General features: G+C 42.0%; 1 protein-coding gene across 3 annotated transcripts in view; it reads right to left on the bottom strand.

The window, feature by feature from the left end:
* LOC107149231 (desmoplakin) overlaps window positions 1–26,563 on the bottom strand; it is a 63,439-nt gene that overhangs the window by 24,784 nt on the left and 12,092 nt on the right. For all 3 annotated transcript variants that reach the window (XM_015493984.2, XM_015493985.2, XM_048799763.1), the window contains exons 2-21: window positions 24,136–24,238; window positions 21,179–21,327; window positions 20,118–20,292; window positions 16,807–16,935; window positions 15,854–15,904; window positions 14,717–14,878; window positions 12,991–13,095; window positions 12,180–12,275; window positions 11,339–11,464; window positions 10,622–10,774; window positions 8,880–9,034; window positions 7,747–7,873; window positions 6,622–6,823; window positions 5,730–5,956; window positions 4,651–4,817; window positions 4,064–4,202; window positions 2,771–2,964; window positions 1,529–1,691; window positions 996–1,079; window positions 299–406 (exon numbers count right to left, since the gene is read on the bottom strand). In XM_015493984.2, coding sequence (XP_015349470.1) covers window positions 299–406; window positions 996–1,079; window positions 1,529–1,691; window positions 2,771–2,964; window positions 4,064–4,202; window positions 4,651–4,817; window positions 5,730–5,956; window positions 6,622–6,823; window positions 7,747–7,873; window positions 8,880–9,034; window positions 10,622–10,774; window positions 11,339–11,464; window positions 12,180–12,275; window positions 12,991–13,095; window positions 14,717–14,878; window positions 15,854–15,904; window positions 16,807–16,935; window positions 20,118–20,292; window positions 21,179–21,327; window positions 24,136–24,238 — 2,815 coding nt within the window. The remainder of the gene's footprint in view (window positions 1–298; window positions 407–995; window positions 1,080–1,528; window positions 1,692–2,770; window positions 2,965–4,063; window positions 4,203–4,650; window positions 4,818–5,729; window positions 5,957–6,621; window positions 6,824–7,746; window positions 7,874–8,879; window positions 9,035–10,621; window positions 10,775–11,338; window positions 11,465–12,179; window positions 12,276–12,990; window positions 13,096–14,716; window positions 14,879–15,853; window positions 15,905–16,806; window positions 16,936–20,117; window positions 20,293–21,178; window positions 21,328–24,135; window positions 24,239–26,563) is intronic.

Here is a 26,563-nt window from a genome sequence, read left to right as displayed (position 1 = left end):
CTTACTCCCCCTATATATAATACCCACTTTTTAGAAGTCTCCTTCACCAAACCCAGAAATTTAAATCCAATTTCTGTAAAGACTAACATATTAAATGATACACTCAGACTCCACTGATCATTTCCTAAAATGTGTCATGTATTGATGACTCACAGTGAAGGGGGCATAACCTGCTATTAAAACGTTTTTTTTAGTGGATATCCTATAATAGGGATGACTTCAGGATGAACAGGCAAGAAACAGGGAAATGGGAGACAGAAGGAAGGGTGGACTCTCAGGGATCTGTAACCACATGTACCTCTTGCAGAATCACCCCAGACGGGGACTGAACCATGGTTCTCTTGATAGGTATGTTCAGTAGAGTTTCCAGGCCGGAGGTGTATGATGCCAGCTGGAGTTCATAATCCTACAGAAGAAAAGTTTAAGAAAACTTTTTTTTTGGCAATGCTTGTGATCAAGCCCAGGGCCTCAAGCATGCTAGGCAAGTGCTCTATTACCCAAGTACACCCCAACCCTTAGAAAACCATTCTTAATGGACTCAAAAGGAGTTGTCACTAACAGCTACAATTTCACATTTAAATCCTCAAATTATTTCTAATCACCCACCCCAAAGACTGTGTTGCACTGTAGGGTCCAAGCAGCTAATATTATGTTATTAAATGAAGCACATCTCAAGAATAAAGACTAGCCAGTTCCAGAGACAGCACCAATGTGCAATGAATTCAAGTTAGTTGATAACAAACTCTTACGGTTTGTTCAGAAAGAGAAAACAGAGAAGTCATAATCACTACGCTCAAAAGTTTATAATCTTTAAAGCAAATATCACAGCAATAAGAATCTTGACAAAACACCAACATTCCTTTTTTTTATTTTTTTATTTATTTTTATGTGGTGCTGAGGATCGAACCCAACACATCACACTTGCTAGGCAAGCCCTCTGCCACTGAGCCACAACCCCAGCCCCAAGACCAACATGCTTAATGAAACCAACATACCTTAATGGAATTTGCACAAAGTTCAGCGACCTTATGCACTTCTTCTGATTTGTCTCGTTTTCCAGATATTTCATTGTGCAAGTTCTATTCAAAGAATACAATTTTACAAATGTTAAAGCATCCAGAAGTTTTAAAATAAATGTTCTTTCACTCTTTTTCCATGGTTACTGGTTTCTTTTCTTTTCTTTTTTTTTTCTTTCACTTACAACTACACATACCGGCCTCTTGCTTTCAGTTACATTTAGGATCAGGAAAAAAGTTACTACATCATCATCATCATTATTTATAAGAGGTTACTTAAAGCTACTTTACTAGAACATGCAAAGAACAATATTACATTATTTCTGCATCCATAATGACACTAGTTTCTAAATACCTCAGTCACTATTCACTGGGGCATTTTTTAAAGCAAAATGGATATATAATATGAAATACATATCATTTCAAATGAAGGTACTGTGAAAACCAGAAGAAAGTACAGCCTACACCCAATGAATCTCAAAACAACTATGGAATGACAAATTGGCTTATACCTTCTGCTCATTCAAAAACCTCATGACGGTGTTGGAGTCGCAAAATTTCATGGACTCCAAGGAATCCTGGCGGCGCTTGGCATCGTGCAGCCACTTGCAGAAACTCTGATAGTTATCACGATAATTCCTTAGTTGTTTGATTTGTTTCTCAAGGTCCCACAATCTGGGAAAAAAATAGATGAAACAAAATTATTAAGATCGCTGTTATTATTCCTAAAATAGGTACAGACTGAGCCACCTGCAATTCCACTGTGAACACGTTCCTGCACGAACATTCATAACAGCACTTCCCACGGTATCACCAAACTGGGAACAACCCAAGTAGCCCTCAAACGACGAAAGGATAAAGAACATTGTGGAGTAGCCAAGCAATGGAATACTATTTGGCCATAAAAAGAAAGGAAAGAGAGAGAGAGGAATTAAAAAAAAATAAGAAGAATTGGTACAATGTGAATAAACCTTGGAAGCATTTGCACTATGTGAAAAAAGCCCAAGGCCATAATATTATATGATTCCATTTATACCAAGTGTCCAGAATGGGCAGATGTAGAGTGACAGAAAGCAGCTCAGTGATTGTCTAGAACTAGGGGACTGGGAGAGAAGGGAGGTGACTGCCCCTGGATACAGGTTTCTCTGGGGAGTAATGAAAATGTTCCACACTCATGTTGTAAGGCTGGGGATGTGGCTCAGTGGTAGAGCACTTGCCTACCACTTGCAAGGCCCTGAGTTCCATCCCCTGCACCACCACCCCCCAAAATCAGGTTGTGGTGTTTGCACAACTCTGAATATACTAAAATCTGCTGAATCATATTTTTAAATGAGTGAATTGTATACGGGTCATAGCTCCATGATGATTTTAAAAAGCACTTAAAATAAACAATAAGCAAGGCAATTCAGTAGACCTTTGTCAGTAGATGTTTTTAGACCCTCATCTGCAGTAAGGCATTTCCCTTTGCAAACAATTTAATTTTTGGACAAAAATACATTCAAAGCCACTCCTCCTTCGAATGGCCATCACATGAGTTGACAGGGCCTAAAAGAACTTGTCAATGACTTCTGCTATTTCTTGAGGTCCTTGGAAGGCTATTGGGATCTACTCTCTGTTTCGAGAAGAGCACCTATTAGGGCTTCATTTGTGCACAAGACCAAAGCATTATTTTTGGTAGCAAAAATAAAATGCTTCTAGTGGCATTATCCACTGGCACCACCAGCAGAGGAGAAACTGGGATGGGGTTGGCACACCTGTAGTCTATCTGTTTGTCGATTTTTTGCCAGCGATCTGACAGCTGTGTGACTTTTTCACTGAATTTGCCCAGATCCAGGTCGTAAAGTGGATACTGCTGGGAGGTCTGAGAGTGTATTTGCTGGGCTTTCTGCAGTTCCGTCTTCATGGTGGCCAACAACGACTTCTTCAAGTTCAAGTCATTTTTTATTTTCTGCAAGAGATTTTTTTAAAAGAAAAAAAAATGAGCACATACAAATTTAGCTCTTTTCCCACTCGATGCTACACCACAAATCACTAAATAAAAACAAACAACAAAAAAGTTTTGGGGGTTCAGCATGTAGCTTAGTGGGAGAGTGGGTTGGTATATATAAGACCCTGGGGTCAATTCTCACCACTGCAAAGAAAAGAGAAAGTTTACTGAAGTCTTTATTCATATGTTTTAGTGATGATCAACCCAGGGAAATACATTTACTGAATTTCTGTTTCTCAGGATTTATTCCAGTGATCTAGTTCCCTGTGCTACCCTGGTTAAAAAAAAAAAAGAAGCCAGGGTGTAAATTGGCTTGAGAACTGCTAAACATGACATACTATTCCTGAATAATTATAATGCCTATGAACATATTAAAGGTTCTGAGGAGCTCCATAGTAAAGAAATCAGTTAGACTCACAATTCCCCAAACTAATCCCACCACAAATTACTTTCTCATAGAGTTCCTGCTAACACACGCTGGGAAACAGAGTTCCGGAGGTGACAACTGGTATCAACATGTGTGGCCAGTGAAAGCCAGGAATCTTCACAATTCATGAAATGGAGGAAGTCTGAATAAAGTATGAGCTTTAGTTCATATTAATATATCAATATCGATTCATCGTCATAACAAATATTTCATACAATTTTAAGATACTAATAACAGGAGAAACTAGAGGCAGGATATATGACTGTCTATACTGTCTTGTCAATTTTTTCCATAAATCTGGAACTGTTCTAAAAGTAAAATGCACTTCAGAAAGTTAGAGGAAAACAAGCCAGATTGGTGGTGCATGCAGGTAATCCCAGTGATTTAGGAGACTGAGGGAGGAAGACCGAAAATTTAAAGCCAGCCTCAGCAACTTAGCAAGACTTTGTCTCAAAATTAAAAACAAACAAACAAACAAAAGGTTGAGGGTATAACTCAGTGATAGAGTTCACTGGGTTCAATCCCAATATAAAAAAAAAAAAAAATCAAAACAACACTCATGAAAACTAGGTGAGGTGTATATCGGGAGCTGGGTCCCCTGTCACTTCCCATGAACTGGGCGGCTGGTATTACCTTCAGTCCACAGCGGTAGGCCTCCACTTTATCCAGGTCCAGGCAAACCGTTTCCTCTTCGGTGAGCCTGGCTTCATAGACCTTTAACATGTCTTCCGTCTGGAGAACAGCCTGCAGGAGTGCTCTCACTGCACACAAGCTGGAAAGAGCAAGAGAAGCAGAAAAAACTCCCAGTGACATCATCAAAGGGTAAGCATTGAGCTCCTGCCACCACTCATGAAGGAGAACCACGTCAGGGCCATGCAATACACTTCGCCTATTTTATAAGCCATGGAAGTGGTGATCTTTTTCTCTCTTGTAATTCTGACCACTGTTTCACATTTAATTAAGAATTCCAAATTCTGGCCCCTATACCTTAATTCTGAGATATGTGAGGAGAGTTCTAAGACTGCAGAAAAGAATTAACTCCTTAGACTAGAGGATGCCCTCCCCAAACCAGAGACCACAGAGAAGAGTTAAGGAAACTTCTAGTGATGAGAGGATCTGTAAGGCCAAAACCCCCAGGAACCACACACACATAGCAAATGAAGTCTTCAAGATTGTCTCTGGGCAAAAGCAAAACATCCTTTGGTGTTGGCTGTGCCTACCTATTTAAGTAGCCATCTGAAACACCGTTGATATTTTCCAGTTTCTGGAATAGTCCAAACACCTCATTCTGTAAATAGCAATATTTCTCAGAACCTCTGAAGTTAGCAAGCATGTCCTTAAGCTGGTTGAGAACTTCTGCAATGGCCTGCGAATCATTCTGTACACTCTGCCAAAAAGGAAGGAAAGCACCTCTTATTCGCTGCGTGATTTTTGAAAATTTATTTTTTATTATACGTAACTTCAGGTGGACAACCTCGAATTTTCATATACATGTGGGAAATGAGTACTCAGGTAAGCAAATTGATATATAATCACATTCCACAGGTTTTGTGTAAGTGTGTGTGTGTGTATGTGTGTGTGTTAAGAACACCGAAAATCTCTCTTAGCAAATTTCCTTTCTTTCTTGTGTGTGTGTATGGATGTGTTGTACTGAGGATTGAACCCAGAGGTGCTTCACCACTGAGCTACATCCCCAACCCTTTTTTATTTTAAGACAGGTCCTCACTAAGTTACTGAGGCTTGCCTTGAACTTGTGATCCTCCTGCTTCAGCCTCCCATAATATTATTTCCTGTAGTCCTCCTTCTGGAAAACTCTAGAGCTCTAGACTTCTCCTACACAACTGTAATTCTGTATCCTCTGACCTCCATCTCCCTGTCTCTTCCTGGGCCCACTTCCTGGTAATCACTCTTCTACTTTCTATTTTTATGATGCTGACTCTTTTTCTGGTTCCGCCCATAAGTGAGATCATGCACTGCTTATCTGTGCCTGGCTTATTTCACTTAGCACTCTGTCCTCCTCCAGGTTCATTCATAACAGTTGCGATGAGCAAAATTCTTTCTTTTTTTAAAAAACTGCATAATATTCCACTGTGAACACGTCACATTTCTGACAATCAATGCTTATTACTCTGCAATACGGCTCCATGATTTTTAGGATCATTTTTGCCCTTAAAAAAAAATCCTCACTGTAAAGAAAACAGACTAATGTATTTGCCTATAAACATACTAACCAGGAGGCTTTAACTGATCACAGATGAATGGAAAAATACAGGCAGAATCAGAGTGGATCCCCACCCACCTTGAGCTCATTGATCTTCACGGTGATGTGGTGTGAAGACCCCTGGTCTGTCAGCAGGAGGTTTTTCAGTGACATCCTGCCCTCACAGTGCTCCATCTGCCTGCGGATCTTCTGGAGCTCCATCAGCAGCCAGGTCTCTTGCTTGTCACATTCTCTGTTGGTCTCAATGACTTTATTATGGTTGGCATCTTGGCAGGAACCAACGTGAGTGATTTCAGTTGTGGTTACTGGAAAAATAAAGGGGGGGGCCACAAAAAATCAGAGAATTCCCAGCTGGCAGGGGGCAAGGCCTCAAAAAACATCGATACTGCACAAAATTAGGCCTACTTCCTTTGATCTGATTCCAGAAATCCAGTGTATGAAGGACTGTGGGTCCTTTGGATAAGGCTTAGTCCCCCAAAGATTCATATGCCAGAATACTGATCCTAATCTAACACTACTGAGGTGATGGGACTTCTAAGAGGTGGGGAGGCCTAGTGGGAGGTGATTAGATTATGGGGGCTCCACTCTCAGAAGGGATTAATGCCCCCTCTCTTGGCATTGGAGTAAAACTCTGGAAACTAGATTCGTTCTCCAGAGAGCATGTTGCTCTAAGTGAGGCCACCCCATGCATGTGGCCCCTTCTGCATGTGACCATGTCCCTTCCTGCTTCTCCTGTTGTGATTCAGTCAGAGTTCCTTCACCAGATACTTTCCAGCCACCAGAATTGTCAGCTAAATAAACTTTAAAAAAAAAATAAATTACCCAGTTTGGAGTACTCTGTTATAGAAACATAAAACAGACTAAGACAATATCTTTCAAAGAAATGATCTGATACAAGTTTCATACAAATGACTTTCTTTTTAACACCACATATGTGTTTGAGACAAAGAGAAAGATGCCCCAGGCTGACCTGTCTGGTGCTGGGGATGGCCAGGGAGTTGGATGACCAGGGTCTGGTAATGCTTCTGTGCATCCGTGAACTGAGACTGCATCTTCCGCTTGTCATCATCACCAAACATCTCAGAGCCCTGGCTATTTCTGATGAACTCTTGGTAATGTAACTCAAGGTCAGATATGGTCTTCATGTAATCTTCCTGCCTCATTGTCTTCAGCTGCAAGTTAAGTCAGGCAAGGTAAATCAGAAAGAAGTGATTTATAGGGGACCAAACCCAGAGTCCTGCACATTCTGAGCAGTCACTCTATCACTGAGCTACAATACCAGTCCCTCTTTAAAAATTTAAGACAGGGTCTCACTAGGTTGCCGAGGCTGGCCTTAAAATTGTGCTCCTCCTGCCTCAGTCTCCTGAGCAGACGGGGTTAGAGGTGTGCACCACAGTGCCTAGTCTGATTTTTTTTCTATGGAATTTTTTTTTCTTTAAATGAAATATTAGGGCACAGCAAAGCTTCTCTTACTATAAAAATGAGCCGGGAGGAGCCCCCCCCAAAAAACATTTGCCCATTCTGGTCCCTCTCCTTACTGATCCCTGACCCCCTAAAAACATCCCAAATAAGATTCTCCAGACAACTTAAAAACCCCTGATATATAGTAACTAGCATTTTCCATGTTCGTCTGAGAGTTCTACTCTGCCCTGACTTCTGTGGTAATCAGCCATTCATGACCTCATGGTTCATTTTATCTAAGGAGAATAGGCTCCAGAATCTTACTTTGCCTTTCCACAGTTCATCAGGTTTCTTCAATCAGTATTTCTGCTTGTCTCATAAGTAGCCATGTGCTGACTCCTCCTGGCTGTTTTTGATCTCTTTTTTTTTTTTTTCCCCACAGTGCCAGGGACGAACCCAAGGCCTTGTGCATGCTAGGTAAGAGCTCCAGCACCGAGCCACCCTGCCAGCCCCTCCTGTTCTACACTGGACAGATCACAGCCTCTATGGAAGGCTAAGCATCCTCACTTGATGAGATGCAAAAGCGCTAACTACCAGCTCACAGGTTTGCCTGGGGGGCTGGGGGTGGAGCTCGGTGCTCAGTGCTTGCTTAGTATGCACCAGGCCTTGGGTTTGAGTGGTCCTGGGGACGTACCTTGGCAATAGTCATGGCCCTGATTTTCTCGATGTCAATCATGCAGTAGTGCCAGGACACGAGGCTCTTCATGTTGATGTACAGCTGGTTCCACAGAGCCAGGATAGCTTCGTAGTATTGCTCAATCCTGGGAGGCGTAAAGGGAAAACAGGCTAGGTAGGACTTTCACACCTCAACCCACACCGAAATCTGATGTGCTTACCCAGTTGAAACAATCCCCTACAAAGTAACAGGCATGTGTTTAATTTCTAACACTGTCAACATTTCGATGGATGTGGACTTGTCTACTCCTTACAGAGTATGTGCTCAATTTGTCTACATTTTAATAGCTTCTTCAAATCATTCTGGATGAAACATGCAGTAGGATTTTGGGTGGTGTGTTGTTTGTCAGCAACTTTTGATGGACAGAGGTCTAATGTGGCAGGGCAGGCACATTCGATGCCAATGACAGCCAAAGTCTGTTCATGAGGACATGGGGACTCATTGAGCTACTCTCTCTATTCCACATATGGTTGCAGATTTCCATGCTGAAAGGTTTAAGAGAAACTTCTCTGTGTATGATCTTTAAAATGAATGTTCTATTAATAAGCAAGTATTGATATTAAAGGAATTTTACACTTGGGACTACATGCAAAATGAACGATTTGCTAACAAGAGAAACTTCAAAGCAAGAGCTTCAAAGAGTGTGACAAGTATTATTCACTGTGGCCCCCGCAGAGTCAGGTTTTATTATTTGTACCAGGGATTGAACCCAGGGGCGCTTAACCACAGAGCGACATCCACAGCCCCTTTCATATTTTGAGACAGGGTGTCGCTAAATAACTTAGGGCCTTGCTAAATTGCTGAGGCTGGCTTTGAATTCATAATTCTCCTGCCTCTGCCTCCCCAGCCGCTGAGATTATAGGTGTGAGCCACCACACCTGGCTGATTTCTTTTTTTAGGGTCTTCAACATAAAATTGCAAGACAAAGTAAAGGTGACCTTCACGTGGTCCCTTTTCTGGGAGGCAAATATGATTAAAAAAAAAAAAAAAAGCTGATCTAAGCTTGTTGTCTCGGCACATTCCCCCCCCCACATCCCACCCCCCCCGACACACACACATGCCTGCCAGGGTGACCAGGTGGGACAACTTACTTGGAAGAGAGGTCCACGGCCAGCGGATTCGGGGGAGGAATGATCAGCCCAACAGAAGGGACGAGCATGTCCACACCTCCGGGGCCCGTCACGTACCACTTGCTGCGCTCGTTGTTGTCCTTCAGGATGCACTCGTCCCCTTTGTGCACGATTTTCTGCAAGGAAACAGCCAGCACTCAGCTGTGTTCCCCAGAACACATTCTCATGTTTTTGTTTTTGTTTTCAAAGACAAACAGAGATGAAAACACATCAACGATGGAAGTTGTTCCTTTTTGCCCTTCCCATGAAGCCGACCTTTATAAAACCCAACAATACTGATGCTTTCCATCATCCATGGGAGCCTGGAGGGTGCATTTATAAAGTGAGCTGCAAACTAAGTGAATTAGGGAAAGTGACTGATAATCTGGGGAAGTCACCAGGAACATAAGAAATCCTAACCCAAATCACTTGGATTTAGTATCTACAACCTTCTTTCTTAAAAAAAAAAAACACCCCACAATTAAAAAAAGAAAGAAAGAAAAAGAAATCTGTTAGTGAAGCAAAACTTCACCCTATGTGTTTCTATTTTCGTGAGTTCATGTTTTTTATATTAGACTTTAATATATTATTGAATATTTTAATATCAATAATCTAATATTGGCAGGAGGTGGGAGGGGGGCAAGGGTCTCATTTGCTCTGCAAATCTAAAAATAAAAAGCATTCTGGTATTGGTGTCCTGAAAAATAACTTTTAAAATTATTTCCAGCATCTGAATGGCTTCGTCTATAAATTAACACCAGCCTCTAAATAGCTACATACATTTATAAATTAGCTCCAGTGCCTATATAGCTTCTCAAAATGGCTACCTAGGGGCTGGGAGTGTAGACCAATAGCAGAGCACTTGCCCAGCATGCACAAGGCCCTGGGTTCCATCCCCAGCATGACACATACACACATACACACACACAAGACTACTTAAAATATGACAACTATCTCACTGTTAAAACAGAAGAAACTTGATTTTTATGTATTTCAATTGCCACTCAAATTTCCTTCTTAATTCTCTCACCACACAAATTCTTAAAACATAACACATAATAGAACAGACTTCAATGTTTGATAAAGTTTATCTGATGAACTAATCATGTTTCTAAAATCCTCCACGATTTTATAAGAAAACAGAGCTGTGGGAATCATATAAATTACTATTAAAACCAAACCATCTTTCTATACAAATGCTTATATTGAAACCCAAGCCTGCAGAATCAGTGTGCTCAATTATTGCATAAAATTTGCAAAAACATTCACTTTAGAGGCAGCATACTATAGTCATATCTCATTTCTTTTGTCAGAAACATAAAGATGAGAATGATCACAAATAAATACATTTTAGGTACTAAAAAAAATAAAGGAGTATCAACCCTTAAAAAGAATTTTTAAAGTTCTCAAAATTATTGTCTTGAGTGGGGGTGTAGCTCAGTGGTGGATTCCATGTTTAGCATGACATGGGTTCTGGGTCCAATCTCAGCACCCAAAGAAAAAATAAGAAGAAAGAAAGAAAGAACTATTGTCCTAAGGATTGGCAATTATCTACTGACTCAGAAAAGAGTCACTGCATTTGTTCAATAGGTTGCTGCTTTATATATAAAAGACATGACTAGGCTACTTATTGAAACTGAGAATAAATTTTGCTCTCAATTGACAAAAGTCTTCATGAAAAGAAAAGGAAAACTTTCAAACATTTTGAAGAACTGTGTACACACCTGGTCTTGTTTGTAGTCACAGAGAGCTCTGAGGATAATGGGTTTATTGCTCCTGTAGTCTGGGTTCCGTGGTTTCAGCTGTACAATCTTCTTGGACTTGTTTACCAAGCTCTGTACCTGACGCTTGTATTCAAGAATTTTCTCTCGTTCTTTCTGCAATTGCAAATAAAATCATCCTTGAACATAGATGCCCTGAAATTTTTAGAGGAGATCTTCAAATGACATTGATGTAGCTACTATAACATTACAAATTAAAAGTCACTGTAATTGCATTAGCTATAATAAGCCACACATTTGTCTGCAGGGAACAGGAGCACCTTTTATAAGCCTCTCCAGGATCTACGAAACCAAGAATTAAGCAGGCAGGAAAGAATATCCCTGTGCGAAAGGACCATGGTGATCAAATTTGAAGCATGTTTTCCCAAAGGGAAAGTAAAAAAGAAAGAAGAATTTCTGGGAACTTATTTACTTTGTGAGGAGTAAACTGTGCTCTTTGAACTTTTGTTTTCAGCAAATAATCTGGATTCGAAGGCAAATGAAACTCTCAACAGTAATTGAGCATGAAAAGTTCATTTTGAGAAAAGCTACTGAAAGACGAAGAAGACACTGGCTCAGGCTCTGGGCATGCACTGGGCAGCAATACCAATCAGCACTGCGGGCTGAGACTGTCATTGATATCCCCTGGGTGTAGCTGCTAAGTTTGGTCTAAGACGGTACCTCCAGCTCCTTGATCTGTTCCAGAAGGTGCTGCAGGGGCATGTTCTTGTCACAGGGGTACTTCTTCCTAATGGAGTCTTGCAGGCCCTTCAGGTAGGATTCAGTAGACTGGGCCTCTTCAAAAAACTGTTAGGGATGAGAGTGAGCCTCATAAGTGACTAAATGAAAAGTGACTTCATAAGCAATATTAGGGATCTAGTTTGGATCTCAAATGGCCCTTAGAGGCCCATATTTTGAAGGCATGGTCTCCAGGGGGTGCGATTGGGTGGTGAGAGAATCTTTAGGAAATGGGGCCTACTGGGAGGTATTTAGGTCATTGGTGAGCATGACCTTGAAGATGACTGTGAGACTCTGAATATTCTTCTTCCTCCCTTTGCTCCTTGGCTAGTATGTAAGTGGTTTTGCTCCACCACATGCTCCCTACCATGATATCTGCCTCCATCACAGGCCCAAAGTAACAGAACCTATCAATCATGGACTGGAACCTCCAAAAATGTGAGCCAAAATAAACCTTTTCTCTTTATAAATTAATTATCTTGGGTATTCTGTTATAGTGATGGAAAACTGACTAATACAATCATTTAGTAGTTATGTTCGAGGACTCTCATCCCTAAGCCTCTCTTTGGTAAGTGGTTAAAGGAAAGAATTAGAACATTAAGTATTTATGTATGTGACAGCAAAAGACTCAGCAACTGGTTACAAATTATGCTTCTCTAAACTGAAAAACCAATAAATAGGATTTATGCAATATTTTGAAGATTGTTTTCAGGGCCTTTTAAAACATACTCAAAAGATAAGGTAGTAAGACCTAAAAGACAATGGGATTGTTAGTCATAAAAACCTGAAAGTAGGCAGCATTTTCTTTGAGATGAACATCAATGCATTTGGTGATCTGCAGAATCCAGCTCCACTGTGTCTGGAGAGTGTCCATATACGCCTGAAAGGAGAAAGCACCAGCTATCTTTCCCCACTCGCAGCACAGAGGCAGAGGTGTACCTTCCTGCATCAGTGGGTGGGTCTGACAAAAGCTAGGAAATACCTTTTTGTCTCTTCTAAGTCTACCAAACTTTGTCTAATGGTTGAAAACAGAATCTCCCACTAGAGAACTCTTGGTATGCAAGAAATCAAATTTTAAAGTTAGTTTTCATAAAGACCTACCATTGGGACTATTTAGTCAAAATAAGTCTTATCCAAATGGAGCAGGTACTGACCAATTAGAACAGACAATGGGGCTAGCACTGGAGTGATGTCCCTCTGCCACATCAAGCCCTGCTGCCAGACAGGTGCTAGATCATAGGGAGGTGGAAGCATCCAGGAGGAGAGCCTGGGGGCCTTAAGGCAGTGACTCTGACCACCCAATATGGAAGTTTCAATTCAACAACCAACATGGCCATATCGGTGCTACCACCTAATATCAGCCTTGAGCACAGCCCATGGATAGCTGTCTCTGGAAGAACTCAGCAAACTGCAGCCCAAGAGCCACATCTGGCCCACTTCTTGGTTTTGTAAACAAAGTTTTATTGGAACACTAAAATTAAACATGCTCGTTCAATTACATACTGTCTATGATGGCTTTTGCAATACAATGCAAAACAGAATAATTTGTATTTGTATCTAAGATTTCCTAAAATGTCACTCTTCACAGAGCTGACCTCGATTTTGTCGGAGGCGGGGTGCTGGTTGAGGACGAGTTGGTCGCTTTCTTGTTTAAGCTTATTGAGCTCTTTTTCCTTGACCTCCAGTTGACTCATGCGTATCTATGGAAAGATAAAAAGCAAATTCTTTAGAGCAAGTCACCATTTGACATCTATCACGCCCGAACATTTAGAGGAGGATAAGCACCGTACTGCATTTGGGAAATGAACGATGTCAAAGCATCATTGTGGGGAGCCACACTGAGTGACCACGCCTTCCAGTCCTGATGCACCTGGGGATCTGAAAGGTCACTGTAGTCTGGCATGGTAGTGCCATGACTCATGACTTGGTCTTTTCCCCTCACTTGGACAGCAAGCCAGTCTTCTGATAGGCATACCCCCGGAGTGAGCTACACTCACCTTTCTTTTGTAATCCTACCCCTTTTTCCTATTTGGGATAGAGTGTTCCATGGAAACTCCCTCTGTGTGTCCCCTTTTCTTGCTCTGCCTTTGGGTGTGGCCTTCTTAGATGTCAGTCAATCTGCTGACAGCAGACATCATGAAGCCAGACTCAACGTCCCCAAAACCTGACCCCTGGTCTCATTTGAATGGCTTCTCTCCAATAAAAGGGTTCAGCACGTTCTCATTCTCAATCTTTCTCTCTCTCTCTCTTTCCACGGACCCCTCGGGTCAGAGGAGCTGTCACGGGACCCAAAGAAAAAGGTATCTCTGTCTCTGGGTGATTATTCCGTGTGGCCCAGTTCACCTGGAGTGACCCTGAGTGTTTTAGTCGTAAGATGCAACACATCATGGTAGGTTTTCCTCAAGAATCACAGCATTTTTAAGGCTGGAAGGATGTTCGTGACAGGATAATATGGAACCAAGGCCTCAGATTGGTGACATTCCCTGTCAAAGATCATGCTGATAGAGTGACAGAGCTGTAATGAATACCAGTTAGGTATCCTTGACCCAAAAGGCTTGGGACCAAAAGTGTTTTAAATTTTAATTTTTTTCAGATTTTAGAAACTGACACATACGTAACGACATACTCTAAGGATGAGACCCAAAACTAAACACAAATTCCATTTCTATGCTTCATACACACCTTGATAGACATAGGCTGGAAGTAATTTTATATGATATTTTTTGTGTGCCTATGTTTTGTCTGCAACCTTTCACATGAGGTCAGGTGTGAAATTTTCCACTGAGGGCATCACATGGTCACTACAAAAGTTTCTAATTTTATTGCATTTTGGATTTCAGAATTTGGAATGAAGATGGCTCAACCTGTTCTAATTCCTAATTCCAGGTTTTAATCTACCATTAGAACAGTTGCTACCCCACCCTAGGTTACCTGAGTGAATAAATTCTCACCCAAGCTAATGAACTACTGTCTTCTGGGATATTAAACAAACTCATTGGGAAAAAAAAAGTTATTTAGCCAAGTGCAGTAGGGTACACTTGTGGTGCCAGCTACTTGGGAGGCCAAGGAAGGAGGACTGCTTGAGCCCAAGAGTTCGGGACCAACCTGGGCAGCATAAGAAGGCCGTGCCTCTTAAGAAAAAAACAACAACAAAAAATGTATTGCCTCTCTTACTGCTATGAACAGCTTTCAGAAAAGGAATCGTTTTTCCGAGGCCAAATTACAAGTGACGATTACATTATTAAAAGGCCACTCTCCCCACCCAGCAGCTCCCAGGGCAACAGCCTGGAGGCCACGCCTATAGCTCCCCGGGGAACTTACCGAGAAGGCCTCCTGTTTCTGGGCGATGTTGGTGTTCTTGTCGCTCCAGTCATACAGCAGCTCCTCCTCCTCGCAGTCATTGATCCACATGATCTCTCGGGAGGTGGCCTGGATGATGCTCTGCAGCTGTCGCAGGTGATCCATCCTCTCAAAGGACGCTTTCTGCAGAGCAAGTTCAGAAGAAGTATTAGCATAACACGAGCAGATGAAGAGTGGCCTCTGCAGACTTCATAGATAAACCCCGGTAGCTCCTTCACCAAAATCATTCCAAGACCAGGTAACGCCTATAAACCTGGTGCACAGTCACTGACCACCTCGCATGGGAACAGGACCAGTCCAAACGTGTGATGAATGGGACAGCAATGTTAGACTCCAACAGCCTAAACCCTGAGGATTTTTTCCTTCTTCTTTTTTCATGATGCTGGGGGTTAAACTTAGGGCCAGGCAAATACTCTACCGCTGAACTTCCATCTCCTAAAGGGTCTTGATTCAGATACCAAAGTTTGCATCTGATAGTTTTAGACAATAAGGAGGGAAACAGGACTCTAGTTTTTCCTACTGTCACCTTCCCCTGCAATATTCAAGATGCCATCCCAGCCCCAAGAAAAAAAAATGTTCTGTCACCACTAGCCACATTATTGTAAAAATATTGCTGCCAACAAGGAAATGTAGGAAAAGTGAAGATAAAGTGACACAAATAGGTAGAAGAATGGAAATCTCTCTGCTTATCAATCACCTGATTGATACAGAATCTGTCATATGATGGGAATCTGATGAGAAAGTATCTAAAGAAAATACATCATATTTTTGCTAATACTTCAAAAAGCTGCAATTCAAAAGTGGCAAGACTTTACTGCTTTAGCTGCAAGTATTTATTAACAAGCATCATTTAGGTAACACAACTTGAAAATAGAATAGTTGTAGGCACCATCTGCAGAAAGAAGAAAATACTTTCAGAATTTACTTCTAAAGGAAACTTAGCAGGAGCAATGAAATTAGCATCCATGAGCAAGGAAGTAAGAATACTTCCAGGGTCTTCTGGGTGACACTGAGCAGGTGCCTCACCCCAGGAAGTGAACAGTATTGTATTGAGTGAGAAACAAAGACTTCGGGCAATTCAGAAATAAGTCGACTTACCAGCAGGTTTTCATACTCCTCTTCCAACTGGTAGATGGCGGACTTCTCACGCTAAAAGATGACAAAAAGCAAGTCATTATTTAATTCTCCTCTTGGGTTTGTAGAGAAAGAGCTGCCCTTCGAAACCTCCTTTTTTGTCCATTCTGGCCTCAATAGAAAGAAGTATTTGCTCTATGAAGTCTTGGACCCCTGGGGACCTTCTCCCAGGTGTTTGGAAAGCAAACCTTCACTGGGCTGGTAGCAGGGCCACAAAGTAAAGGCCTGACCTTTGTCATTTAAAGACTCACTAGTTGCAACTTAAAAAAAAAAAAAAAAAGTCTGAAAATATGATTTAGGTTGTCCTAGATCTTGGAGAAAGGAGGGGAGAAAGTTAATCAGGTCCTTAAGTGGACAAAAATAAGGCCCAAAAGGGGGAGGGGGTAGAAGCTTTGATCTACGTGGAAAAGTTAGTGATTTAAAAGTGTAGAGATACAGGAGGAAACCGAGCACCTAAGACCAGATTCATATCTTATGGGTCATTCTCGACCCAGCTGCAAGTCTGACTTTCCTCGAGCACTGGAGAGGTGTCAGGAAACCCACCTAGCAAAGGACTCTCCAAGGTCACGAACGGTATGATCATCACGTTTTCTCCATGAGAAGTGATGCTCTGCTTTCTGCAGAAACGGACCACCCCCACCCCATCTCCCCCAAAAGCACTTGTGTTCAAACTGCAAACAAATGAGTGCTCTCATGCTCTCATCCTTGGGATCGGCTCCTCCTCAAGATCCAGAAGGTCTATCTGGCTTCCCTTCCCCTTTATGAAATGGGATTTTAAAAAATTTCCAGTCTCTTGGGAAAGACAGAATAGACTGTCTCAGACAAAATTGTCCATGAAAGTGATTACTCAATCCTTCAGTAGGGTTGTTTTTTTTTGGGGGGGGGGGCGGATTCTAAAATAGAACAATGAAAAGTACCAAGTCGGCTTTAATCTTGTCCAGCTGCCAGCGGTAGTCTCCAATGGCGTTGTGGAGGCTCCTGTGGCTGTTGATGTGCTGCTCCACTGAGGCCAGGTCCACTCCCCAGGCCACCAAGTCCATCTCTGCCTACAGAGGGAAGGAGAAGAGATGTGCCCTTCAGTGCCCTTGTTGGCAACTGACTTGAGTTTTCTATGGTCTCAGGGATAAAGAACCAGGAGACAAACACAGCTCTGCTTCAGATGAAAGTGAAGACACTCCGCTACTCGGGAGGCTGAGGCAGGAGGGTCGCTTGAGCCGAGGCATTCAATACCAGTCAGGGAGAAAGGAAGGAAGGAAGGAAGGAAGGAAGGAAGGAAGGAAGGAAGGAAGGCAGGCGGGCGGGCGGGAGGGAAGGAGGGAGGAAGGAGAAAAGAAAAAACAAAGCAAGACTAAAAATGTAAATATCAAGTATGTTTGAAGAGAAAATATTTAGTAAAGTTTCAAGATTTCCTAACAACAGGGATTGCCAAATACATTCCTTGCCTTATTTGGACTGAGGAAGAAATTCAGAAATGGGTTCCTTGAAACCTATATCATGACTTCTGAGAAAAAAAAATCTATATGTATACATGCAAGTTTGTGTGTGACTAGATATTAGTGTGTGTGCATAGATGTATAGGAGATAATGATGCTATAAAATATCCACATGCTTCTTTATTCAGTAAGTTTTAAATATACATCAAAAATCATTAATGAAACATAATTATTTGGTGCTTCCCAAGCTCAAAACAGTGAACCGAAAAGCATTTGTCATTGTTTATTTCTTTAAATTATTATTATTATTATTATTATTATTATTATTATTATTATTTTGCAGTCCTCTGGCTGGAACCCATGGCCTTGCACATGACTACATGAGCACCCTACCACTGAGTGACACCCCAGCCCTAAATTATTTTGATAAATGTTCATTGTTGACTCAAAAGCCCAGCAGTTATCATTCCCTTTCCAGATGCAAAACTCCCTATGGCCCACTTCAAAAGAAAGTTACTATATAAACTCAAAGTCTTCATTTCAATTAACGTTGGCAATGTCAAGATTGTGGACTTACGTTAGCTCTTTACAAAGTTAAATCTAGCTAGATTTATTATTTGGATCTCAAATCTAAGAAGGCTGAATAGAAGAAAAAAAATCAAATGCATAGTTCCACAAATTTTGTTCTGGGGCAAGTCTATTATTTCATCCTTCTTTTGCATGAGTACATGTAAATTTCCAAATCACCTGTACCATCTCCCGGGCATGCCCGGGGCCAACATTCCAGGCTGGCATGTCAGCAGGAACACAATGCAGATTGTTCTTAAGCCACATCCATGTTCTAGGGCACTTGGCAAAGTGTCAGAAAGGGGAGCCATTTCAGAGCCAGATCACGGAAGGTTCCCTTCCCAGGGGACTCTGACCCTTGTCTCCCATGGCTGTCCTGGCTTGTTCAACAGAAGCAGCAGGTGTGTGTGCTGGGGAGATAGGGAGGTGACTGGGCTCCCGCTCACAATATTCTCTACCGACCAGGTGTATCCTATCTGGCTCGTCCATCAGCAGAAACCCAAGTCTCGGAAGCCACACAAACCTGCCCAGGAGGTGTGCGCTGCTGGGGAAGAGGTTCCCTTATCAGCAGAGCCTGCAGCTGGGTCTCCCTGGAGGAATGAGGAATGCAGGCTCTGCAAGGGAGAAGAAGGAATTGGGGGCAAAGGGCCAGAGGGAATCCCAGGGTGAACCTGCAGTTGAGAGATCAAACAGCTTTTGGTTTGTAGGGAGCTATGAGAACCACCTGCTGGATCTGAAAGCATCCCTCATCACTGACTCAGAAAATGGCATAAAACTGAGTCCCTGTGATGATGCCCTTTCTGACATTTAAAAATGTGGAGCCATTACTACAAAGTATTCTTCCAAAGCAGCACCCGGCAGGAATACAGAAAAGGGCAAAGTATGAGCTGTCGTTTTATACAACTGTCATTACCGACTTGGAAGACATTCGGCTGTATGATGCTTCATAATTAATTTGGTTCAAAGGCTGTTTTGCCTCCCATTAAGGATCCTTAAGGTGTGGTTCAAACCCCATCAGTTCTTCCTGTCACTGGGGCTGGAGCACCACCACCCTACCCCCAGCAAAGCAAAAAAATTTACTACAGCTCTCACATGGCAATAATTGGGCAATGTGGGTGTACCTTATTTTCTTCAATAATTTTCATCTTCAGATTTATGGCTCAGAATTTTTGAGACCTCCATTTCTGGCACAGTGAGTACAGATAAAATCCTCAGGAAATGTACATCCAAAGATTTGATGGGAATTTGAAAACATGCCAAGAGGTTTATATTTAAAGTTTCTAAGGTTATTCCTAGTTTTTCCTCTCTGTACACCACCTTCTCTAATACTTACAGACTTTATGAAAAATAGGAGACAAAGTTAACTGAATGAATGAGTGAATGAAGGGAAAGAACAGATCCCCAAATTCTAAAAGGCCAGGTGCAGCAGAGTGTGCTATGGTCCCAGCTACAGAAGGTCTGCCTGGGCCCAGGGATTGAGAGCAGCCTGGAGACACAGTGAGACTCAGTGTCAAAAAAAAAAAAAAGTGGCTGCGAAATTTTTGAATGAGTGCTAAAATGGTCCTACAACCCACCAAGCTCTTAGAACCACAAGGCTGTTGCATAACAATCTCTCCACAGGGTATCATTCTAACATATCCACCTTCTCAGGAGAAAGATGGTTCATTGGGAGTAGGTTTTCATTATAAAATTCCCATCTCCCTGATTATGGCGTAGTTTCCCTGCCACCTGTTCATTATAGGGCATAATTAGTACATAAAACAACAAAACAATAATTAGCATTGAAATAGACATTGGAGAAACCCCGGTTCTAGGGAAAGGATCAACACATACTTCTGCTGCCACTATTTTAATTCACTCCCACACCAGTGATGTGAGGGTTGCCCAACCAGACAACTGACACTTCAAAACCACCAGGCAGGCCACCGAGGAGCCCAAACCAGAACGTCCATTTTGACGGTTCCCAGCACTTCCAATTTGTGAATACTTTAAATGAACCACCACAATATTCTTCTTCTTTTTTTTCTAAGTACCTATCTGCAACATAGATGAGGTCAGTTACCTTGGTAGAACAATGATGTGATTTAGCAGGCAGACACAAGCGATCACTGCCACCTGAAGTCCTTGGTGACCAGAACCCTGGGGCTCACCCACTGCTCTCTACACAACTAAGATACCTAGGTTTGGGGGTCTAAGGACCAACACTTGTCCCTCTGGGCGCTGCTCACCCTTTGTTGTCTCATCCATCCCAAACATTCGCCGGTGAGACGCTTGGTGAATTCATCCCACCCGGAGCCACTCTGACAAGTGTATCCTCCTCCGCCCTTGGAGCTGGCCCTTCGGACTCGAGGAACACTGATGGCTTTGTAAAGGGCTCGCATTTGCTCCTGGAGTTGCAGTAGCCTGAAAGGAAAGAACAGAAACAATATCACTACAGGAAAACAGCCTATGAAAACACATTCAGGACAAACCCCCCTCTCCGCATCTCCTTTGGGTCCATGTAGAAGCCACCAATGTTTAATTTGAATATTTTTTTGCTTTATCACATGACTTGAAATTTGATCACATACAAAAATATGAAGTCCAGCCAGGTGTGGTGACACACACCTGTAATCCCAGCAACTTGGGAGACTGGGGCAGGAGGGTAGCAAATTCAAGGCTACCCTCAGCACTTGACGAAAACCTATCCCAAAAATTTAAAAAAAAAAAAAATTCAAATATGTTAGGTCCTAGGAAGATGCTTAAAGCCTGAAAGTGTCCCTGCCTTTGCCTAACCCAGCATAACACCTTTTGATTTCTCATGTGTTTTTTCCCAGGGATTCTCATAGTACCCTGGACCCCAGGTGGCTTGGGAGCAAGTTCAGACTACACATCCCAGCTTCATGCCCAAGTCCAAGACTCTCACTTTCATATTCACTAAACCAGACTTCTTATTAGACTCCTAAAAAGTCAGATGCTGGGCAGAGAGCTTTGCTGCCCTCTAGATGGAGGTGCAGTTGACACCTAATGAACTCAGAGCTTCAAAATAAGACCTAGAGTTTTTGAATGGCCACACGCTCTTAGGCAGCTCTGCTCAATTCTTCTCATGGCAGCTTTGTGATTGCACAGAAGAGGGCAGTGGTTTGGTCCATTTGTACTGCAGATCGTGAAGGTATGAAAGGCCAAGGAAGGCAGGTTCTCCTCGGCATGGGTCTGCTTCCTCCAGAGGAAGACACAGGTCATGGACCGAGCACAACGGGGTGTGCAACATTCCTCACGAGCCTCCTGATCCGTGCTCTGGGGACATTACCTTTTCTGATAAGCATCACAGGGTTGGCCCATCTGTCGCATCTCCCGGATCAAGCTGTCAGTGATTTCCATCTGATCATTGGCCTGTGCAAAGCACTCGTCCAGTTCCCTACTTCGAGCCAGCTGTATTCCATCTCCATATTTCAGTTCCTAAAAGAGAGAATTCACAGGAAGGAAAACACATGTTACTGCAAAGAAAGGATTCCTGTGCATTAAGGAGAGCAAGAACTTCTATAGTAGATATAAGAAATATAAAGCACCCCACTGGAAATGCAAAAAAAAAAAATTTAACTGAAAATGACCTTACAAATTTGAGATAAGGAAGTAAACAGAGAGAGAAAATCATGAACTAACATTTGTGGGCTGTCTTTTACATTTGCACCTGGATTTACAGAACGCTCATCTTCCCCTTGCTTCAATGTTGAGTATGGATCTTTCATATTTATATGGAACTCTGATTCACTGGGATTTCACAGTGGTAAGAACACTGTAACCATTTCACCACCTAGGGCCTTTCACATACCAAATGAGCTTTTTTTTTTTTTGCATTTTTATAGGAACAAGACTTTTTCAGATCTTAAAATAAAGCTTCTATTTGGTTAACTGTACTGGGTCAATCTGCGTCCTGGTTTTGATGATGCTTTTCTGTTCTGTAAGATGTCAGCAGCAGGAGAAGCCAGGTGAGGGACACACAAGGCTGCTTGGTACTATTATTTATGTGTTCTTGTTGTTATAATGCTGGGGATTAAACCTTGGGCACATACTAGGTATACGCTCTGGCACTGAATTACATCCCCAGCCCTGATCTGCAATGTTCGTGCAAGTGAGTTTATAATGTCTTGTTCTTCTTGTGAGTCTACAACTATCTCAAAATAAAAGTTGTTTGTTTTTTGTTTTTTGTTTTTCAAGAGAGAAAATTTTCCATTGCTGTAGGACCACACAGGAGCTTTCTCTATAGAATTTTACTTTTGCTGCTTTCATTTGGCTTCAGCCAAATGAACCTCATTTCTCTAAAGCAGCAATGTTAGCAAATACGATACCGTTTCCCGGTTGTGTTTTTATTGCACTTCAAAGCACATAAGTAGAAATAAAGTGGGAACGTGATCCATGTAAATTTCTAGAACTACATGGGAAATGTAACCACAGTCACTACTGAGTCCAGGGATGGGGTGGGTATGTTCCTTGTTGTCCCTGACCGCTCTCCTGTCTAGCTTTGTGTGAAGGAATCTGGGCACTAGGAACATTGAAGGAAGTCTGTTTCAAATCAGAGGCCTGAAACAACCAGAACCAGAACCAGAACCAAGCTGGTTTGCTGACCCTCAAATATATTTTTACATGGACTAAGCAATGATTATTTTCTTTTTTCTTACTGGAGATTGAGCCCAGTGTCTGCAGGCACTTTATCACGGAGCTAAATCCTCTTTTTTTTTTTTTTTGTATTGGGATTAAACTCAGGGGCATTTGACCACTGAGTCACATCCCCAGCCTTTATTTTGTATTTTATGTAGAGACAGGGTCTCATTGAGTTGCTTAGTGCCTTAATGTTGCTGAAACTGGCTTTGAACTCATGATCCTCCTGTCTCAGTGGCCCAAGCTGCTGGGATTACAGGCATGTGCCACTATGACCAGGCAATCACTGGCTCTTTTAAATTTTGAGATAGGGTCTCACTAAGTTACTTAGGGCCTGGTTAAATTGCTGAGGCTGTCCTCAACCTTGTGATCCTCCTGCCTCAGCCTCCTGAGTTGCTGGGATTACAGGCATGTGCCACTGTGTTCAGTCGTAAAGATATTTTCTTAATGGGATAAAATAAACCAGAACAAGAATTCACAAAATATGTAAACTAGGAAATCAGAGCAGTGAGATACTCTTCAAACAGAAGAAGCCATACATTTGCTTGTTTTAAATCGGTTCAAATATAGACTATTTAACAGAGGTACTCTGTGATTAGGTCAACTTCAGATATAACCCCAACATTAATGTCAGCTTGGGGGAGACTGGAACCTGATTATTTTGTTGCAAAGAATCATTCAGAAAAAGGAAGAAATGGTGGCTATTTCCCCATCATTCTCTGGTTGTTTCTTCAGAAACCTGGAGCAAATGTGAGTGCTAAGATATTTTAAAATGAAGTCTTTCTATAGCAAATATCACAGAACTCATGTTTTTTGACCCCAATTGGAAGAGAGTTAAGAGATCTCAGTCATCATAGGAGCTCCAGATTCTCACAAATGCCACCCTTTTCGCTCAAATTTCAATTGTTTATTTTTTCATATTTTTTATGCTTCTCAAACAGAATTATCCTCCTGGTATGGTCACTTTCCCTTACAAAAGCCATTTTATTAATTTGATGGTGCCCAGGACAATCCATCCCAATTCAGTGATAGAAACACCACGGATTACATTGCTAGGAAGAGAAAAGATTACAAAGTCACATAAATAGCAACAGGATGCTGCGGTTCCAAAGAGGTGGCCACGGGTCATGTCAACATCTGCCGAGGTTCAGTCCCTATGATGAAATATTAAGAGGTGGAACTTTAAGATGTCATTAATCCATTCATGTGATTAATGGATTAATAGTTTGATGGATTATCTTCAGAGTGGGTCTGTTATAAAAGCCAGTTTGCAGGCTCTCTGTCTCTTCCATGTGATGCCCCACACTATCCCGGGGATCAACACTACAAGTGACCCTTGACCTTGGACCAGAACTAGGAGTGAAAATAAATCTCTCTTTTTTTTTTTTTTTAATAATGTACCCTAGTCTGGGGCATTGTGTTATTTGCAACAGAAAACAGACTAAGATGATGGCCCTCTCTAGCCTGTTCTGGAAACGACCACTTCTAACTATGCAGCAGGGAAAACAGGTCAGAGAATGGGGATGTGCTGGAGAAGACCAGGAGAGCCACGGCCCATGGGGCCCAGCTGCAGGTGGGTGAGGCATGTGGGGGAACGGGGAGGCTTACAGGCTGCACGATCAGCTCGGCCCGCATCAGACAGTCGGAGCAGTTCTGCAGGAGCTCCTGGATGGTGTTCTGGTTCTGGTGCCTGGACATGGTGCCGGTTTGACTGAGGAGGCAAACACAAAGAAATCAGATGTGAAATAGCTTCTTTTCCATTTTGAAATAATTCAAAATGTTCAGAGAAGTTGCCAACGCAAGACAAAAACACTCCCATGAGACTCTTCACCAGGACTCTTCACCCAGATGCCCCGATTACTAACATTTGGCTGTACTTCCTTCTCGCCTGTCTGCATATGTGGATTCACTTATTTATGGGTATATATATATTTTTTTCATTAATCACTTGAGAATAATCATGTCTTTTTACCCTCAAATATTTCTGCATGTGTTTCCTAAGAATAAAGAAATTCACTTATCAAATCACAAAATAATTATTAAAATCGGGGAAATTTGAATGGATATAATACTAGTGTTTAATCTAGAGAACTTTTCGATTTTCACAACTTAGCCAATAATGTCCTTCATGGCACTTTTTCTCCCAGGTCTATGATCCCATCCAGAGAATTCCTCTGAAATGTAAAGACACATCTCTTTTGTCATGACAGGGAGCTATTTCCATCTATTTATCACCCTTCCCAATTTGGCCCACAGCAGTTGATAATGCCATGTCCCCAACACCATGAGTCCCTCTGCAAGAAGACCTCACAGCACTGGATACTAAGCATGAAGATGTCACCAGAAAGTCTGGCCAAAGGAAAAAGCAGGAGATGAGAGAAAAGCTAATTCTACAAAAGTACCTTCGGCCATCACAGTAAAAGACAATAATGGTAAAGAAATCATGGTTTAAGGAAATGGTGGAAATTTTAAGTATTTTTAATGACCCTTCTCCTTGAAAGATGGATCAATACTTTTCTCAACAATGAGGTTCCTTCAATGTACATGCAAATGGGGTACAGTTCTGGAAGACAAGTAGCAGAAACCTTCGAACAATGGAGATGTTGGCAAGAGGGGAAAAAAAAAGTTGTACATTGTCCATACTTTAAAGAAATAGACTAGAGGAATTTAATTTGCTCCACAACATAAATGAATCCATTAGAGAGCAAGGTATAACTAAAGAGGCTTACTTTTTATTTTAAAAGCAGGATGTGCTTGAAAAAAAAGTTAATTTATTTATTTTTATGTGATACTGAGGATCAAACCCAGAGACTCACATGTGCTAAGCAAATGCTCTGCCACTGAGCTATAACCCCAGACCAAGAGTGTCACTTTTTAATTTGCCAAGATCCATCATACCATACCACTGCCTACTATTGTTTGGTGTCAAGATATTTAGCATGTGTGAGCCCCTGGGTTGGACCCCCAACACTGCAAAATAGAACAAGAATGAGAGATTTTAAAGCCTGTCAAATTATTGTTTGATGTTCATGAAAAGGGTTCACAAATGTGCTACGAGACAAGTTGTGTTCCTCAGAGGGCTTCGGTCCTTCCGTCAGGGCCAGTTTGCACCTGCTTCTGTTTGACGTCTTTCTGACAAACTGGACTTTCCCCTGTGTGTGTGTCTGTGTCCCTACATGTTTTAAAGAAAGTATTTCACTGTTTAAAAAAAAAAAAAAAGTTTGGGCTGTAGGGTGTAGCTCAGTGTTAGAGCACTTGCCTCATAGGCATGAAGCCCTGGGTTCCACCCAGCACCACCAAAAAAAAAAAAAAAAATTGGAAAACAATGGCTGTGTTATGCACAGATGGGATCACAAAAGTGTGAGAACTCTCCCAGGACTCCTCACTCTGCATCACCCACCACAGGGAAGCACTTTCTTTCTTTTCCTGCCACTGATTTGGGGTCCCTCCCTGCAAGCAAGGCTCTCCAACAAGTCAGCACTAGCTGAATGTGGGTGAGGAGCCCAGGCCTCCCTGGGAACCGCTCCCAAATGATGATCCTGGCTCTTCCAGGCAGGCCCAGACAACGTGCTGCTGAGATGTCCAACCTATCAAAACCAGACGGCCTCCCCTCTCCTCCTCCATGAATGCAACCAGTCTTTCTTCCACTCAGAACTCACACAGGAAACCTGGCATATTTTTGGGTAATGTTAAGACACAGACAAAACTGTATCTGTTGTCCTAACTTGCACGAAATTCCAACGGCGTTAGGACACCTTCCCAAATGTACCTGTTAGAAAATAGAGGAAAGAAACTCAAGAGACCCAGGAAAGAACTTAAAAAGATACAGAAAACTCACACAGAACCCCAGTAAGGAATTAGAATGCTCCTGTGTAATTACAGGAGCTCCCAAGTAGGGATCAGTGCACGCTTCTTTTGAAACATTTGGAAATTCTGTTCAGCAACTTGGTTCTGAGGGTGATTCCCATTCAAGCATCTAAAATGAAAGCCAGAGTTTCTGCGACATTTAACAAGGTGTGCCACTGTAAAAATTATC

This window comes from Marmota marmota, unplaced genomic scaffold (genome assembly GCF_001458135.2).
Source record: "Marmota marmota marmota unplaced genomic scaffold, marMar, whole genome shotgun sequence".
Taxonomy (NCBI): domain Eukaryota; kingdom Metazoa; phylum Chordata; class Mammalia; order Rodentia; family Sciuridae; genus Marmota; species Marmota marmota.
Note: the sequence above shows the minus strand (reverse complement) of the source record. Positions and strands in the feature narration are given on the sequence as shown.